Source organism: Mchenga conophoros, linkage group LG16 (genome assembly GCF_057382185.1).
Source record: "Mchenga conophoros isolate Kocher_MC1m ecotype Shallow Benthic linkage group LG16, M_conophoros_male_GT1.1, whole genome shotgun sequence".
NCBI classification, from domain to species: domain Eukaryota; kingdom Metazoa; phylum Chordata; class Actinopteri; order Cichliformes; family Cichlidae; genus Mchenga; species Mchenga conophoros.
In genome coordinates this window covers 29,781,540-29,798,890 of record NC_140541.1, presented here as the reverse complement: position 1 = coordinate 29,798,890, position 17,351 = coordinate 29,781,540, and the positions used below count along the sequence as shown (strand labels likewise).

The window sequence follows — 17,351 nt, the reverse complement described above, 5'->3', positions numbered from 1 at the left end:
CTGGGCGTCTTGTGCAGGGTTTATGACCCTAAGATTAGTCACTTTTTGGTGCTGGATGTACTGCCTTGGGCTATTTCTGCCAGAAACTGATTTTCATATTGATGTGCGACGTTGAACCCTCTCCAGTCCACATATTGGCTCATGCATCACCTGGACTGTGCAGCTGTCAAGCCTCAGTGATAGCAAGTGAAGCAGACAATTCCTCTGTTAATAAATAAACAAGTGAGGGTGCAAGTACGTATAATATTCCAGGCTCGAGGCATCCAACTACGCACCGCACATTTCATTAACATTAACATTGCATGATGTTCAATTTCAATTTGTCCTGATTTCCTGTTACAAAGCATAATTATGGCATGTTTATATATTACTTGTGTCAAGAATAATAATACCACCACATCTTGAGCCGCCTTCACTTTGTCATTGAGTATTGTAGTCTTCTCTCCTGAGCAAATTTGTTTTTATTGGGCTTTTCCTTTTAAGCAACAGAAATTGGAATGAAAAAAAAAAACCCCAAAAAGATACATGCAAATGGATAAAACTTCTTACCAGTCTTTACTTGCACTTATATATCTGTGTGGATATATAGCAACATGGCTAAAAGTAAGACCAGGTTACTAACACTGTATGCGATATACTTTATACTACTGGCCTTTTTACACTTGTCAAGGAAGAGAAAAAAAGAGCAGTTGGGGAATTACATGGAGCACAGCTTTGCATGCATTACACAGAGAAGACTAAGGAGAGATTATCCAGAGCCAGATGTGTCTCTCTCCAAGGAAAAAACACGCAGTCCGCTAAGAAGCAGCAATATCCTGCCGCTAGTAAGCGTCAAACAGCAGGGCGTTGACGGTCGGCTGTCTGGAGCATCGTGCCGGCTGTCTTTGAATTTGCAAGATTTCAGGTTTAGGAAGCAGTCGTCTTTTAATGTTGTCGACACATCCTCCATCATACTTTAGACAAGTGTTTTCCAAGTTGACTGATAGACGGTAATGCAGCATTAACTTCTGTTTGCTCACAGGCAAATGTCATCTGTTTATTTCTGAGAAAGAAAATGTGGGGTTCAAGTTTGTCTATGAGCAGAGCAGCTTTTTCCCAGCAAAAGAGACCGTCATGCAAAGAGTCCGGAGCATTGCAACACTGAAACCCTTAAACTAGATCTGTACACACTATATTACTTTGGGTTCCTAACATTGCCATGCCTACTTCCTCTGGTTTAATTGTAATAAATGTGTTTGATGTCTTCGATGAGCATTTCAGTGTTATGACATTCTGTAGTTCATGAGCTATGACTCCATAGCACAGAAACCAGCATGCTTCTCTAGGTGCAGAATTGTGTTTTATTGAACCAGGGCTTGTCAGCATTTTTGGTGAGCTGGTAAAATATAATTGTGTCATCCTTTATAAAGCAGTGTTGGGTTGACAGCACCCACAGAAGCTTCATTCCTCTGCTTTTTATTGGGGTGTGAAGAAGGGACATTCTCTTGGTGATGAATAACGTCTCTCTCGCATGAAGTCAAGGTAAAACACACTCACAGTGGTGGTGTGCTCCACTGGATGTACATGGATCATTTAAAATGAAATCAATTCAGCTGAAGAATTAGAGCTGGTTGCCGTAATGGTTTTTATCTGACACCCATCAATACCTCTATTGATTTGCAAGTAGGATCGAATCTTGTAAGGACTGAGTGAAAAAAAAATTAAAAATAGATACAAATTTGGCACAAAAATATCAAAGTACTATTGCAGCAAATGCACTTAAGTAAAGTGACATCTGTTAATGATTTTCTCTGTTCCCTAATGCTAAGTGTTTGAATGTTTAATATACCAAAGTCAGAAATGTTTTAAATCTAAATCTCTTCATGTTTTTGTAACAACACTGAACTTGTGCATATATTCTCCAGTTGGTTCTCTGCTTATGTGTAATTCAGAAAAAATCTAATCACATTTTTCTATACAATTTAATCATTTCCTCTCTTAAAGAAACAAACATCAGATGACAAATATACCCCAGAACACCTGCACTACAATATATCAAGATCAGCGACCATCTTTATTGTGTTCAGGTTCTTACCGGGGCTATAAACACCTGTTTATGGATACAAAGAAACAACAGTTTCACATTTCTTTATAACTGATTTTGTCAGAAACACTATGAGGCCAAATAAGGACCAGAGGATCCTGTTCATAAGTTATTAAGGCAGGGAGGGGTCGCATCAGGGACTCCCGCTTTAAATAGAGCTCCAAAGTTTCCAACTTCATTTCCTATGCACAATCAAGCTCAGACCCAAGAGATGGAGGATATTTAAGGTCCGATGAATGGATGTGAGCCAGAAACGGCATTTAATAAAAGCAAAAGACGAGATACAAGTTGATTAATGCAATGAGGAATAATAAAGCCATAGCAGATCTGCGGGGAAATGTAAGGTCTTATTTTCTTTTTCTCTTGACAGGGATTAAGTACAAATATCCCTGCTACTGGTATTAACTTCTGGCAGGATTGCTCTGTTTCATGATCAGTTTTTACTCCAAGTCCTGTATCTCTTCACTAATACAGCTGCAAAAGAGGGAGAGAGAGAAAGACATCATCTTCAGTAATAACAGTAATAAAACATAGCTGATATCATCTACAGGGTTCAAACGATAAAGGTGTTGAAAGGCCTCTGTCGATACACTGAAGTCACTGATAGTTAGGATGGCAACATTCAGTATCTTTAATTTGGCATTTTCCAAGCCATGACTCAATGATTTCTCAGTGTTTCCTGCAGATTTCCTTTCTTATCCTTTGCAACAGCATCGCTAAACCTCTAAACATTACTTATTTATTTTCCATTGAATCCCAGACTAATTAAATTCTTGCAGCTCTTTCAGGCAGACTGACCCACATCACCAGTGTGGCTATAGAGCCCGGGATATATTAAAGTTAAACATATGAGTGTGCACAATCCATAGTTATAGTATTATGAACATTAAAAGTATGCAAATGTTTTTTTAAGATAAATAAAAAAATAGTTCTGCTCTAATCATGTCAGAGAAACCTAGTAGTTAATAAAAGCACAGCTTGCATATCAAACAAACCCTATTTGAGCAACAACTTCAAGAGAAAATCTCTTATTCTGCATTAGGTTTCCTTTTTAAAAAAAACTCTTCTTCCACTTCCCACACAATGACAAGCACAGCCCCAAACCCTGAACCTTGTGAGGGGCATTTAGTGGGGGTAAACGTCACAGAGTGTAATTAAAGAGGAGCTTGCCCTCAGGAACTCTCCCAGTTGACAAAGCGAGTAAGTGACAGTGTCTGTTTTTTATTTTTTTCCATCAAACCAGCAAATATTGACTTAAAAGAGCATGGCTTAGAGAAATATCAAGTTGTTTCACAAAATTGTTATCACTGTTTGTCAGACACATATAGAATTCTTCTAAAGTGGCCCGTTTTTCATTTCAACTTTTTTCCTCTCGACACAAGTTAAACGACTGTGCTAGAAAAAAGAAAGTCTAAACTAGTATGATTTATGAAATCATCAAATGTGTGTTATCTGTAATTGATCAAAAATATGAACAGAAGCGGTCAATTAGTGGCGTGTTTGTCCTGCTTTATCTGTCCCACTAATGGCACTTCTGGAATAAATATGGTGCCATATCTTATCTGTGGCAATTCTCCATATTCACACCCACAGGAACGGTCCTGTACATCAGGCTATAAGGCCTTGAATCGCTAGATTAATAAGACAGACAAAGGTAAACTTGATTAGAGTAGAGTCACCCCATTCCACCCTTTCTGATTTGTAGTTAATCGCCTTGGATTGATTTAAGCCTTTGATTCTATAAGATCACTTCTGCGCAGCAGAATTTGCACCGACTTGAAGAGAAGAGAAATTTTTCAGCAGGAATTTCCACCTTGTTTTCTATCGACTGCTAATTGACGTTAGATAAAATTCCAAACTAAGAAAAGTCCCGGGAATCATCAATCAAATAGCCATATTCTGCTGTACTCAGACCTATGGAGGACAGCTGCTATATAACAACGGCTGCTAAACAGGACTAATTCTCTAGAATGAAATATGCTGCAGAGGACGGCCATTTACAGGACCGGTATCAGAGCTATATTTCAAGGCCCAGCCGCAGCCTCTGCCCATTAAAGTGTGTGTGATGTATTTTAGGGCCGGTTTATGTCCTGCTCTTTTCTCAAAGAGGGCTACACACTGACATAATGGCTGATAGAAGATGCTTCTGGGCCAGCAGTGGCTCTCCATACAGAGTAAACCAGAGTAGAGGCTATATTATTAAAGAAGATAGACATCTGAAGAGTCAATTTGGCCAAACCGTGTGAATTCAGATTAGAGAAATACCAAAAATGTCATCGCTGCTTTCGTTTTTATTTGCCTTTACAAATAAATGCAAGCACTGGTATCATAAATGTGCATTTAGTGGCTGGGATTAGGTTTATCCCTACCAGCTTTAGTATTCTAGGATACACTAGCATCAGCAAGACTGTTGGAAACCATTTTACAGCAGAATAAAGGTACGCATATGGAAAACAATGCACATTACTTGACCTCCACAGTTGCTATATTTATGGGTTAACACTGCTTCTGTATGTGCACTATCAGCACCTATTACACGTGAAAACAAATGGTGTGAAGTTATGGTCAACAAAATAACAAGGTAATTTCTTTATACGCGTTAGGTGCAGTAGGTGTGACGATGGTATCTCCTAGTGAGCAAAAACAATGCTGTTTTTTAAAATCGTTTTTCTGTTTTACTCTGGTTTAGCTTTTAAATTTTACATGTGATACTTTTTAGCAGTGATATATTAAATTCATTAATTACAGGAGAATTAAAGCAGCTGTGAATGAAGCATATTCTCTGCCTAACAACACGTGCCAAAGACGTTTGCTGAGCCAAGAAAATAATTTTAAAAACAGCCCTACTAGTGGGTACAGCACATAATTTAAGGCATACCAGTAGTCACACTTTGAACACATGGCCTGTTTCCTCATTGCCCCTAAAGATTGAAGACACAACTTAGAAGTTCAGCTCTGATTGCCCGCCAGATGGCCATACCGGAGAGATCACTTTTCTGAGAAAGACTTTCACCTAGAGGCTTCCTCAATCATGTTAAAATTTTACTGCAGCATCTGACATCTGACCAGCGTGCTGCATGGCCAATATGGGAAGAAAGTAGTTATGGAACCCACAGCTTTCTCTGCATCGTCTGCATAATAAAAAGCCCGTGAGTTTCATAAGCAAATAGAAATCTGCATCACGCACCCTTCAAAGACGTGGCTTGTCATTATGGCATCAGCTAATAAGCAGGTGGCAGGAAGTAAATAAAAACAATATCCAGCTAATAATATGACAATACCCAGCTGTTCGGCACTTCTGAGTATAATCAATCACCTGGACAACAAGGTGATCTATAAAAATTTCATCACATTTATCTAGTGGAGAACTTCTACCCTGATAAGACACCAACTGCCACATGAAGTAAATAGTTCTTGAAGAACATTAGTGGCAAGCAGTGTATTGAGGTTGATTATCTCTGTGACTAATGCTCTGTCACTCTGTGGTATGAGAGGGCCCAGCGAGGACCCCCAGTAATGGAGCCTGAGCAGGTGCTGAAAGCCCATTGACATCAGGGGGGAGTGCACTGACAAGAATTTCTGATGAATTTCAATTACTGATCTATTAAAGCTAATGAGGTAAATGAACAGCCAGAATACATTTGCCAGATAGCTTGAGACAAGACCTCAGCCGTTCCACTGGATTTTGTGCGTATGTGGCCACAGCAGATGGCATAACGCCAGTGTAGAAATGAAATAACTGGGCGATTGGGGGCTGAAAATGTAACAGTCAAATAACCACTGGTAGCTCGGGAATTAAATGCTTAATATTAAGCACACTGATATGGCTAATAAAAGTTTCCACCGTTTGCTGTCATGGCCTTACTGAATGTAGGGATAGCATGCCACCAAGTGGAGTTAGTACAACATAGCATAATGCAGGTTCACCTGCATTTTGAGAGTTGCAGCACCATCTGCAGGCTTTATTGTGAACAGCAGTTTATTTAAATAATAATAAAAAAAAGATACCCTCTTTGAACTCATGTTTGAACTAGCTAATCATGTGACACCTCATGGATATCAGATTGTGCACAATGATAAATATTGATCAGCTAGTCACATCCTTAATCAGAGTTCAGCAAAGACCTGCCAGCTCAGCACAACTCAATATGTATGATCTATCAGTGATAATTAATGTTATAAAATAAATATTCTTTTTTTGTATTTAGTATCTTTTGGAATTTTTTTTAATCCCATTTGAAAATACATTGTGTCAACTAAGACTATACCAAAAGTTGTCTTCATTTTGCTAATAAATAAAGTGCTTTGTTATTTTTTTATACTGCAAGATAAAAATGAAAAAGGTTAAATCTGCTGCAAACCATAATGTCATATTAACACTGATTTAAAAAAAAATATTACGGAATAGCTGCCTAATTAGGCTACAGATGCTGCATATGTGAAACAACACTGGCATCCAATGTTTCTTTAGGTTTAAGATTCAACTGAGAACAAAACAACCTTGATGGCTGAAAAAAAAAAATTGTAAATATAGAGCAATAACTGGAAAACTTTGTAAAGCCGGGTGATTATTTTCTGTGGCTCTATCACAAGAGCTGACATTTTCCACACATTAGAGCTGTTCTAACTGTAAAGATATAGATTATAGAGACTTTATCTTAAAAGGTCATACCGATACTAAACTTGCTTACAGATTCGAAAAAGGCCAACGTTTGATCAAAGCGACTTAGTAGCTAAACGTATGTGTCTTCTTGTACAGCCACAACTTTTACTCACTCGAGATAAACTGAACTATATTGATTTTATTCATTCTTTCTGACAAACTTACAGAATAAAGATCCAGCGGAATAGATGGACACTTCTCCACAGCATATATTTAAGCATGAACAAGAATGCAGCTCAGATCGCTGTTGAACAACACTTTGCCATCCTTCTCTGCGCTGCACTTTCTCCTTAGAAGATCTAACATGCCCGCTCTGATCTCTGGGGTGAAGGACTCGTGGAATTTGTCGCTTCCTGTCATGAAACTCAGCAGGCGTTCTCCATGGCAGCTGCCTGGATTGAAGCACTCGGTAATGTCGAAGGCGTTGGGAGCTGAATGCTCATCGTATTTCAGACCCAGGCTCTTCAGACAGGCAATGACCTCTGCTGATGAACGGTACTCTTTAATGACACCTACACACAGCTCCTTGCTGTAAGTCTTCCACAAGGTGTCCCATCCACTGTTGGCTGGATAGTGTGATATTGAAAATCACATACATTTCTGAATAAAAAAATACTTCAAACAAAAGTAGTCAAGAGAATTTACTCAAAATATAAAAGTAAAAAGTAGCTCCTTGAAGGCCAGCTATGTGCAAACCTAACAGAACTTCATTATAAATATAATAACTCAATATTATTAATGGAATATAAACTTTAATTCAACTTAAATTTAAACCTAAAGTAGCTGTTTTTAAGTTTCCCCTTCAAATGCATTAAATACAAAACAAAAATGCTCAGATATGGATTTTATATACAAAATATAACCCCAAGAGGGCACCATTGTTCCAGCGCAAAGAGAAAAATATGTTTGAAACAAGGCTCATCTCTGGTAAAAACAGGAGCATAAAACAAATACGTTCTCAAAAATGTATAGTATACTTTATTTACATTCACACAATCTGAATTTGACACCTTTAAACTGTTATACTGCGGACTAATTAATTAAGGATAATTAAAATCAAGTTCGGCTTACCTGCTTCGACGATGATCATAAGTCTGCCGTTAGCTTTTAGAAGGCTGTGGTAAAAGCTGATAGTTTCACAAAGGTTTTCCACATAATAGATCATCTGTACGGGGGAACATTATGGGGAGAACTTTCTAAAGCTTGAATGAATTAAGTGTTATCATTTACAATAAATCTGCTAGGACATTTCGTCAGAGGTTGCTTGACAATTTATCACACTAATTACACATTTATCTGTCAGAATACACTCTACACCCACTGCGGTCCCCACTGAATTCAAGCAGCAGTGCAGGATTTAGTGAGGACCCAAATATATCTCATTGTTAACAGAGTCAGACAAGGATATTACACTTTACAATACTTATACTTTATAGTTTGCAGTAGATTTTAGCTCACCACAATCCCACCTTAGGCGAGAAGACAAGACACCATAGAGTGACAAAGCAAATTCTAGAATTCCCGCTATTCTTTTGCCATGAATCTGCAGAAGGAAAACTCGTAATACCTGAATCATGTGTATGAAATCAAATTTCTTCATCTCGCCCTTCGTTTTCACTTGCTTTACATAGTCCTCGCTGCTCATGATGTTCCAGCCAAATGGGATCTTCTGAAGACTGGCAGTCTTTGCTACCAAAGCTTTAAGATGAACAAAACCAAATAGCCATCAATAACATTGAGATCTATGCTTATGTATATGCGATACATCAAAACACTGATTACACTGAGATAAAACGCTGGCAGACATCATTTAAGAGAATGAACTACTTTAAGAACATATAAAGAAAAGTAAAAATAAATATGGGGAGATGCGATTGTAGTCTTCTTCGTTGGTGTACATGAGAAGACCACAAAACAAAGAACCAAAAAACAGCTGATGCATTCACATGAAAGTAACATCAGCAGACGTATCAGTAGTTTGGGGTTTGTTCCTATGCATAACAACAGAGCAGCCACCAGGCCCAGGCTCTTCCAGCAGCCACCAGGCACAGGCTCCTGCAGCAGCCACCAGGCCCAGGATCCTCCTGCAGGATCCTCCTGCAGCAGCCACCAGGCCCAGGCTCTTCCAGCAGCCACCAGGCCCAGGCTCTTCCAGCAGCCACCAGGCCCAGGATCCTCCAGCAGCCACCAGGCCCAGGATCCTCCAGCAGCCACTAGGCCCAGGATCCTCCAGCAGCCACCAGGCCCAGGATCCTCCAGCAGCCACCAGGCCCAGGCTCTTCCAGCAGCCACCAGGCCCAGGATCCTACTGCTCCACCAGGCCCAGGCTCTTCCAGCAGCCACCAGGCCCAGGATCCTCCAGCAGCCACCAGGCCCAGGCTCTTCCAGCAGCCACTAGGCCCAGGATCCTACTGCTCCACCAGGCCCAGGATCCTCCAGCAGCCACTGGGCCCAGGATCCTCTAGCAAGGCACCAACAAGTAAATCAACAGTGACAAGACGGTGAACGGAGCGAGCAAGACAACAAGCTCAATGGGGCCTAAGAGAACACCGAACGCCGATGAAATTGAGGACATCAAAAAGTCATTGGACTTTCTAACTGAGGAAACATCGGCTATCAAGCTACAACAGAAATATATCCTAGACTTAGTCGAGGAAATAAGGTCGCTACGTAACCAGAATGCAGAGAAGGAGAAACGGATCGTCTATCTGGAGAGCAGGGTCGCGGACCTGGAGCAATATACCAGAATGAACGACGTGATCATCACAGGGCTGTACATAAAACGCCGGTCATATGCTCGGGCTGTGACTGCTGGCAGTAAAGAGGAGCAAGGAGATCTGGATGGGAGCTCTGCGGAGCAACAAGTAGCTGGTTTCTTGCAGTCGAAAGGGATCGACCTGGACTGTAATAACATCGAGGCATGCCACCCCTTGCCCAGGAGAAATGCTAGTGATAAACCAGCTATCATCATAAGATTTGTAAACAGGAAACACAAGAATGCACTGCTGAAGCAGGGGAGGAAACTAAAAGGATCGAACGTCTACATGAATGACCATCTAACCAAATCCAATGCTGACATAGCGAAGAAAGCACGATACCTAAAGAAACTGGGTAAAATTCAGAACACCTGGACTGCAAACTGTAAAATATTTATAAAGCTCAACGGTACACCGGAGGAAGCCAAGGTGCTGGTCATCAAATGCATCCAGGATCTGGAAAAATATTAACAGGTCACTTGACTACAAAGGCAAGGAGCGGGACAAACAATCTACAGTCATCAAAGCAGGTAATAGAAGACAACAACGGAAGCTAAAGCGTAACGTATTCAAGGATGAAACAATCAATTAATTCATTATCTGGGAATTATACATTGCTACCACAAAGGATTGCTAATCAGGAGATAAATTCACCAGTAAACACGGAATACAAAACACACTTCACAGAGCAGGACATTGATCCAGAACTGAACTTTTTTAACATCAAAAATACCTGCTACTATCATACTGAAGAACAATTCAACAAAACTGTCAAGGTCGACGGCAAAATATCTATAATCCACTTTAATAGTAGAAGTTTATATGCAAATTTTCACAAAATAAGGGAATATTTAAGAAAATTTACACATCCATTCAGTGTGATTGCAGTATCTGAAACATGGATTGATAAACAGAAAGGAGAGGACTTTGTAATAGATGGATATGAATTAAATCTTACAAATAGAAAGAATAAGAATGGCGGTGGTGTGGCCTTGTTTGTGGATAAAAATTTAAAATACAAGATGGTAGAAAAAATGACGGTGGCGGTAGATAATATATTAGAGTGTGTAACAATAGAAATTAGTATGGGAAAAGAGAAAAATGTCATTGTAAGCTGTATATATAGAACACCAGGTTCTAATATTGAAATTTTTAAGGAGTGGGTAGATAAAACATTCATTAGGACAAATCAAAAAGTCATGTTCATTTGTGGGGATTTTAACATAGATCTACTAAATCCAAACAAGCAGAGAGCGACAGAGGAATTTATTAATACAATGTATAGCTTGGGACTTTTTCCAGTGATCACTAAGCCCAGCAGGATTACAGCACAGTCGGCAACCCTAATAGACAATATATTTACTAATGAAATAGAAAATAGAACCATAAGTGGTCTCCTAATTAATGACATCAGTGATCATCTACCTGTTTTTATAGTGTATAACAGCAATTACAGGAAGGTTAAACAGCAAAACACAATAAAATACAAACGAGTGAGAACAGAAGAGTCAATAAACGCATTCAAAAGTGATTTACTCAAGCAAGAATGGGAGATGCTGTATAAGGAAAAAAATATTGATAAAGCTTATGAGATTTTTTTAGGAAAATTTAAACTGTTATATAATAGTCATTGCCCAGTAAAGAAATATAGTAAAAAACAAAAATATGCAGAGTGCCCATGGATTACAAAAGGATTGCAAAATGCATGTAAGAAGAAAAATACCTTATACAGAGAATTTATAATGAACAGAAGCACAGAAGCTGAAAATAAATACAAGAAATATAAAAATAAATTAACGAGTATTTTAAGGTCATGTAAAAAGGAATACTATGAAAAATTACTGATTATGAATAAAAATAATATTAAAGGGATCTGGAAAACATTAAATACCATCATCAAAAAGGGCTCGGGGCAGGCAGACTATCCTTCGTATTTCGCAAATAATGATAGAAATATTACTAATATGAGAGATGTGGTAAATGAGTTCAATAAATTCTTTGCAAGTGTTGGGCCAGACTTGGCTGAAACAATTCCTGATATAACAGATTCTGTAGAGAAAGAAACTAGACTCATTGACCGCAATCCTCATTCAATGTTCTTAACGGTGGTGGAAGAAATGGAAATCATTGATATTGTTGGGAAATCACAAACAAAAAACTCTACAGACTCTGACGACATTGATATGGAAATCGTTAAGAGAGTGATAGAGGGCATTTCCAAACCCTTAACACACATTTGCAATTTGTCCTTACAAACTGGTACATTCCCAAAACAAATGAAAACAGCTAAAGTAACACCACTGTTTAAAAATGGTGACAGACACCAATTCACAAATTATAGGCCTGTCTCTCTACTTTCTCAATTTTCAAAAATACTGGAAAAAGTCTTTAGTAATAGACTTGACAAATTTATAGATAAACACAAAATAATAACGGATAGTCAGTATGGTTTCAGATCAAATAGATCAACATCATTGGCATTAATGGAACTGATCGAAAATATCACCAACAATATAGATAAAAGACAATGTATAGTTAGTGTATTCATTGACCTAAAAAAAGCTTTTGACACAATTAATCATGACATATTACTTGATAAACTGGAGTACTACGGCATTAGAGGAGTGGTGTTAGAATGGGTAAAGAGTTATTTGAGAGACAGGCAGCAATTTGTGAAAATTGGGGAATATCAATCAGAGTGTATGGACATTGTTTGTGGAGTTCCGCAGGGGTCAGTATTGGGACCAAAGCTGTTTATCCTCTATATCAATGATATATGCAGAACATCAGATATACTACAGTTTATTCTATTTGCAGATGATACAAATATTTTTTGTGCTGGAGAGAACTTACATCAGCTTTTGGAAATTGTCACACAAGAAATGATTAAACTGAAAACATGGTTTGATAGAAATAAGCTATCATTAAATTTGGAAAAAACTACATTTATGTTATTCGGAAATTGTAAAAAAGATGCAGGAGCAAAATTATTAGTAAACAATGTTGAAATAGAGCAAGTTTCGGATACAAAATTTCTGGGTGTGATAATAGATAACAAAATCTGCTGGAAACCTCACATAAAGCATATACAAGCCAAACTGTCAAGAAGCATCTCCGTACTAAGTAAAGTTAAATATTTTTTGCCTTCCAAATCACTCCGGGTACTTTATTGTTCACTTATATTGCCATATTTGGAATACTGTGTGGAAATTTGGGGAAACACATATAAAACTGCACTTCAACCAATATGTAAAATTTAAAAAAAAGCAATCAGGATGATTAATAAAGCAGGATTTAGAGACCATACTAACATCATGTTTTTGAAATTAAAAATACTGAAGTTTATGGATCTTATAAAATATAAAACTGCAAAAATTATGTACAAGGCCAGATACAATATGTTACCAGGAAATATACAGAGGATGTTCTATGACAGAGAAGGAGACTATGAATTGAGGGGGAAATTGAATCTAAGGATTCTTAAAGCACGGTCAAAGGTTAAAACCTTTTGTGTCACTATTTATGGGGTAAAACTGTGGAATAGTTTTACTATAGATCTACAGCAATGCTCAGGAATTAGTAAGTTCATGAAAATACTTCGAAAACTGATTTTGGAAGAATATGATACCGATAAAGATGATCACCCATTGTATGTATAAAAATATCAAATTATATCCAAATTATATCAATCACGGTAGCCAAGTTTATATAGGTTCTCCTCGTGTATCGTGTGGAGTATGTGATGATGGGAATTAGGTGAATTATGTGGGATCAATAAGATGTTGAGCAGGGGTAGGAATTAATAAGTATGTTCATACTTCTTCCTACTCCTTTTCAGACCAAACATTGTTACATTATGTCAGACGATTTTGTTTTATTTCATTATATATTTTTTGTTTATCTGAACACATACGTGTGTGTGTGTATATCTACATATATATTCGTATCTGTAAATGAAAATATATGTAGTGTGTATATATTGTTTTTTGTTTTATATGTCTGAAACAAATAAAGATACAATACAATACAATACAATACAAGTGAAACAAATGATTTCAGATGACGATGTATGCACGTTTTACACAATTTTCAGGTACTGCAACACAAATGAGTGCATGATGAATTTTAACAACACACAAAGTAACTACTTCTTTTGGCATTTTGAGAAAGCTCTAAATGTCAGCTGATAATGTTAGTACTTTCACTACTGGCACTAATACATCGGCTTTTCAGAAAGGTAAAGAAGAGCCTGAAGAGGAAACCCATCTGAAAATAGAGTAAAAATATTTCAACATGTGGTGTGAATGTGAATGGTTAATACCTTTGAAGTTGTCTGAGAGTTCAGAGCTGCCCTCCACAATGTCAGCAGTAATAGGAACAGCAGGGAATACAGACTGCAGCAGTGTGAGGATCTGAGCATCCACCTCACCTGGGGGAAAAAAAAAAAAAAATCAGGAAGTAAGAAGATTTTGAACACCTGTGGCTCCACATAACGCTTTAAAATGAAAATGCTCCAAAACATATAGTATAGAACACTTAAAAAAAAACCTGAAATTTATTTAGAAAAGTCAAAAATATATATAACGCAGATGTGTGTAATACTTCTTATCATTCTGATCAACAGAATCATTAACAGTTTGTTGTTTGATGTCATTGTGCAATAACCGCAGTGATCTATGACCTATATTGATCATATGTGGAGCCAAGTGCAATCTGCAATAGCTTTGACAGTGACTTTAATGTATTAATGCCCCCACAGACACTGTTATTATGAATTCTCTTTGTTGCACGCCTTTGAAGGGCATGGTAATCAGTTTAATTGGAGCTTTTTAACAGCGATTCTCAAACTTTTTCTGGCATGTCTCACTTCAGAAACCAAAAAAAAAAAAAAGTATCCAGGATTACATTTTAGTGAAATAAAGGTCAGCATGACAACATCAGAAAACTCTTTTCTTCAAAAAACCCTGTTCGTTCAGCTGCTCCACTTTAATCTGTGGGGACTGCCACAGAGAACCACTGGTTTAAAACAAGTAAATATGTGATGGTCTTGAGTCTTTGACCCGTTTTTGAGTTTGTTATTTTGTTTTTGCAGAATATTAAGATGCTGATATTCAGTTTAGAGTGCCTCTGAGTTTTGTTAAGTTCTAGTTCCTAGCCCTTGTTTAATCATTTAGATCCCTCTCATGGCCAGTCTCTCAGTCTTGCTTCTGTGTCTTCTCCAACGTCTCCTGTGTAAGTTATTTGTGCCTCCTTGTGTAGTCCATCATGTCTGGTTATGCATGTTAAGTTCTCTCGCTCCCCCTGTTGCCTGCGTTTAGTCAGTCTGTGTCTCAGTGTGTGTTTCTCATAATTCCTTTGTTAGCCTCCTGTGCTGTGTGCGTTATGTTCAGTTTTGCTTCCTTGTCTCATTAGTTAGATTACTTTCAGCTGTGTTCCCACCTGTGTTCTGTTCCCTCATTTCCCCTTGTGTGCATTTATGTCTGCATCTCCCTCATACTCTGGCTGTTTGTTAGTTTCCTAGTTTTCCCCAGTTTGGTTTCATGTCCTCTGTATTTCCAGTAATAAAGCTTAAAGAGTTTTGAGTTCAGTCCTGTTTGTGAGCCTGCATTTTGGGCAGTGTTCCTGCCCACTTCACACTGCCACATGACAAAATAAGCCAGAACTACCACAGCACACATATACAATGGTCAGTAATGCTACTACAATTAATATTACACTTATTGTTATATTTGATCACATACCTCCACCACTTCCAACACCAAGAACGCTCAGGCTGCTTTTACCCTCTCCAATCCTGCATCAAAAATAAGAACGTTAATAAACCGTTAAAGAAAGTGTACAGTATGTGTATCACAAGATGTATGCTGGAAAATTACGGTCTTACAAAATTGCACTATGGAGCCTCTGTGTTATAGCTGTCTAATTTATTATGGCTGGTGCTAGGCTGGATCATTGAATAGATGGGTTGGCAGCTCAGTGGGTTGTACACAGCTCAGCTGCTTGCTTAATTTTTAAAACAGCTTCACTCCTGAATGGTGGTCTAAAAAGAGCATCTAAGAAGTGACTGTTTGAAAGCATGGATGTTTTCTTTTGTGAAAAAACTAATTACAGAGCTCAAAGCAAGAGCATTATGACAGCTGCTTTTCAAAACGATCAGCCCAAACCTCTAAACGATCACAAAATCTAAAAGGAAAATATGAAAATGTAAAAGCTGAAAGCCATACATCTTTTGTTATTAAGCATTTCACCTCTACTTACAATATGGAATTTAATCTATTGCAAACTATCAGACTACAGAATATCTCAAAGCATTTTTCATTTAATAAATAAGTTGGTGAGGTACATTTAGTTAAGTAAACAGTAGATGTTTGTGCTATCAAGTGAATAAAGACAAGTGTAAAGGATAAACTGCAAGTGTACTGTTGAATTCTTTCAGGGGGTTTATTAAAAAAATGACCAGTCTTGCTGAGCACAAGTTAACATTATTTCAATAGACAAATTGTGGATATTCAGGAGATCATGGTGAAAAGAAACTTTTTACAAGAGGGCTGTGCGGCAGTGAAAGAGACAAGAAACCCTTCTTCTAGTCTTCCCGTCTGTTTTAAATAGCTGTGTGACAAATATGGATAAAAATGTAATAACCAATCACAGCATAGCATCATCCATCAGGCTGATCCAATTTAGCACCAAATGGGTTGTTTTGACATAGTAGGGACAATCTGAAAGAAATTGAGTTTTTGAATGAAAATTCAGATTGTGTGCGTGCACTGCAGCTTGCATGAAATTGTAGGCAATTTCTTCTGCCTTTAAAAAGACATTTTGAAGTTATCTGCACAGACCCTGGTGGGCTAAATTACCCCATTCCCTAAAACAGCACGTAACATAAGGAAGGCAACAATTTAAGCCTGGCTAACTAAATGGATAAATGCTCAAACGACTTTCCATAAACTAGCAGAGACCATACTGTGGTGGAACTTCAGGCGGTATAAAGCATCTACTGTTGACAAGTGGAGGACACAGATGCAACTTACGTCAAAGTTTTCCCATTCCAACCCTTGAGTACAGTCATTACTGTAGTGCTGCATGAGCAGTCTGTCCCCTACTCTTAGCTTGGAATATGGGTTATTACTTCAAGCATTTCATTTCCTGCTGTACCTTTTAAATTCTCTTGCTAGGAGATTGTTAACACACTGCACAATGGCCTTGTGCTCTCCTGAGTGTTCCAGATAGAACTGGAAAATGTGGACATTGTCACCCTCATAACAAGTGTGCTGTGCTTCTGCAGCCATGACTGATTCCTGCAATGCACAGAAATCAAAAACAACAACATAATCAAGTTGCTCACCACACTTTAATTATATAGTTACATCATAAGAATAAAAAAAAAAATACCTTAAATAGCTGTAGCCTCTGTGGAAATCGAGTTCTTCCCCTTCTTTTGAGTTGCACACTTTACATTCCCTCCCACAAAGTGGGCTGGCTTCAAAGTAGTCTCTCTAAAGCACAAATAGTGGGCGTCCTGAACTGTTGGACTGGTTGTGGCGAATGAGGGCAGAGACCCAACTGCTCTCCCCCTTCTTTTAAGTTGTGGTGTTTCTCTTCTCTTCCACAAATGGGCTGGGCTTCAACATTTTCTCTGTAGAACAGAAATAGTGGGCTTTCCTCAACCTGTTCAATTGGCCTCACCTGCCCTTAACACTAACCAAACATATGCAAAGCATGCACCACTTTAGATGGTCTAAGATTCTGGTCCTAGATTTAGAACTGAAGAAGCTTCTTGAATGAGGGTTGCAGCATCTTGAAGCAACTTAAAGAAGTCCAGATGCTTTTCTTTCTAAGCTCTTTAGAC

General features: G+C 38.1%; 2 protein-coding genes across 3 annotated transcripts; one reads left to right on the top strand and one right to left on the bottom strand.

Moving 5' to 3' along the window:
- Positions 1-254: 254 nt before the first annotated feature.
- Positions 255-17,231, bottom strand: LOC146557053 (histamine N-methyltransferase-like). 2 transcript variants are annotated; one of them, XM_085249293.1, is made up of 8 exons: positions 16,895-17,231; positions 16,658-16,800; positions 15,244-15,296; positions 13,824-13,931; positions 8,314-8,444; positions 7,818-7,911; positions 6,912-7,312; positions 255-2,557 (listed from the first exon to the last, which is right to left on the bottom strand). In XM_085249293.1, exons 2-7 carry the CDS (start codon positions 16,789-16,791, stop codon positions 6,960-6,962), a joined length of 873 nt encoding a protein of 290 aa, XP_085105419.1. In that variant the 5' UTR covers positions 16,792-16,800; positions 16,895-17,231; the 3' UTR covers positions 255-2,557; positions 6,912-6,959. The 2 variants fall into 2 exon arrangements, with proteins under 2 accessions (XP_085105419.1, XP_085105420.1); XM_085249294.1 differs by lacking the exon at positions 255-2,557 and having other exon boundaries at positions 6,866-7,312.
- On the top strand, positions 9,278-10,342 carry LOC146557054 (uncharacterized). The gene has a single exon (XM_085249536.1). The coding sequence runs from the start codon at positions 9,278-9,280 to the stop codon at positions 9,971-9,973; it is 696 nt and encodes a 231-aa protein (XP_085105662.1). The 3' UTR covers positions 9,974-10,342.
- Positions 17,232-17,351: the final 120 nt, after the last annotated feature.

Coding starts and splice junctions, on each gene's coding strand:
- LOC146557054 (XM_085249536.1), top strand. CDS start 9,278: ATGGGGCCTAAGAGAACACCGAACGCCGATGAAATTGAGGACATCAAA.
- LOC146557053 (XM_085249293.1), bottom strand. CDS start 16,791: ATGGCTGCAGAAGCACAGCACACTTGTTATGAGGGTGACAATGTCCAC. Junction 13,932..15,243: donor TGGTGTTGGAAGTGGTGGAG/GTATGTGATCAA, acceptor TTTTTCCCCCAG/GTGAGGTGGATGCTCAGATC. Junction 8,445..13,823: donor ACTCTCAGACAACTTCAAAG/GTATTAACCATT, acceptor TTCATCTTAAAG/CTTTGGTAGCAAAGACTGCC.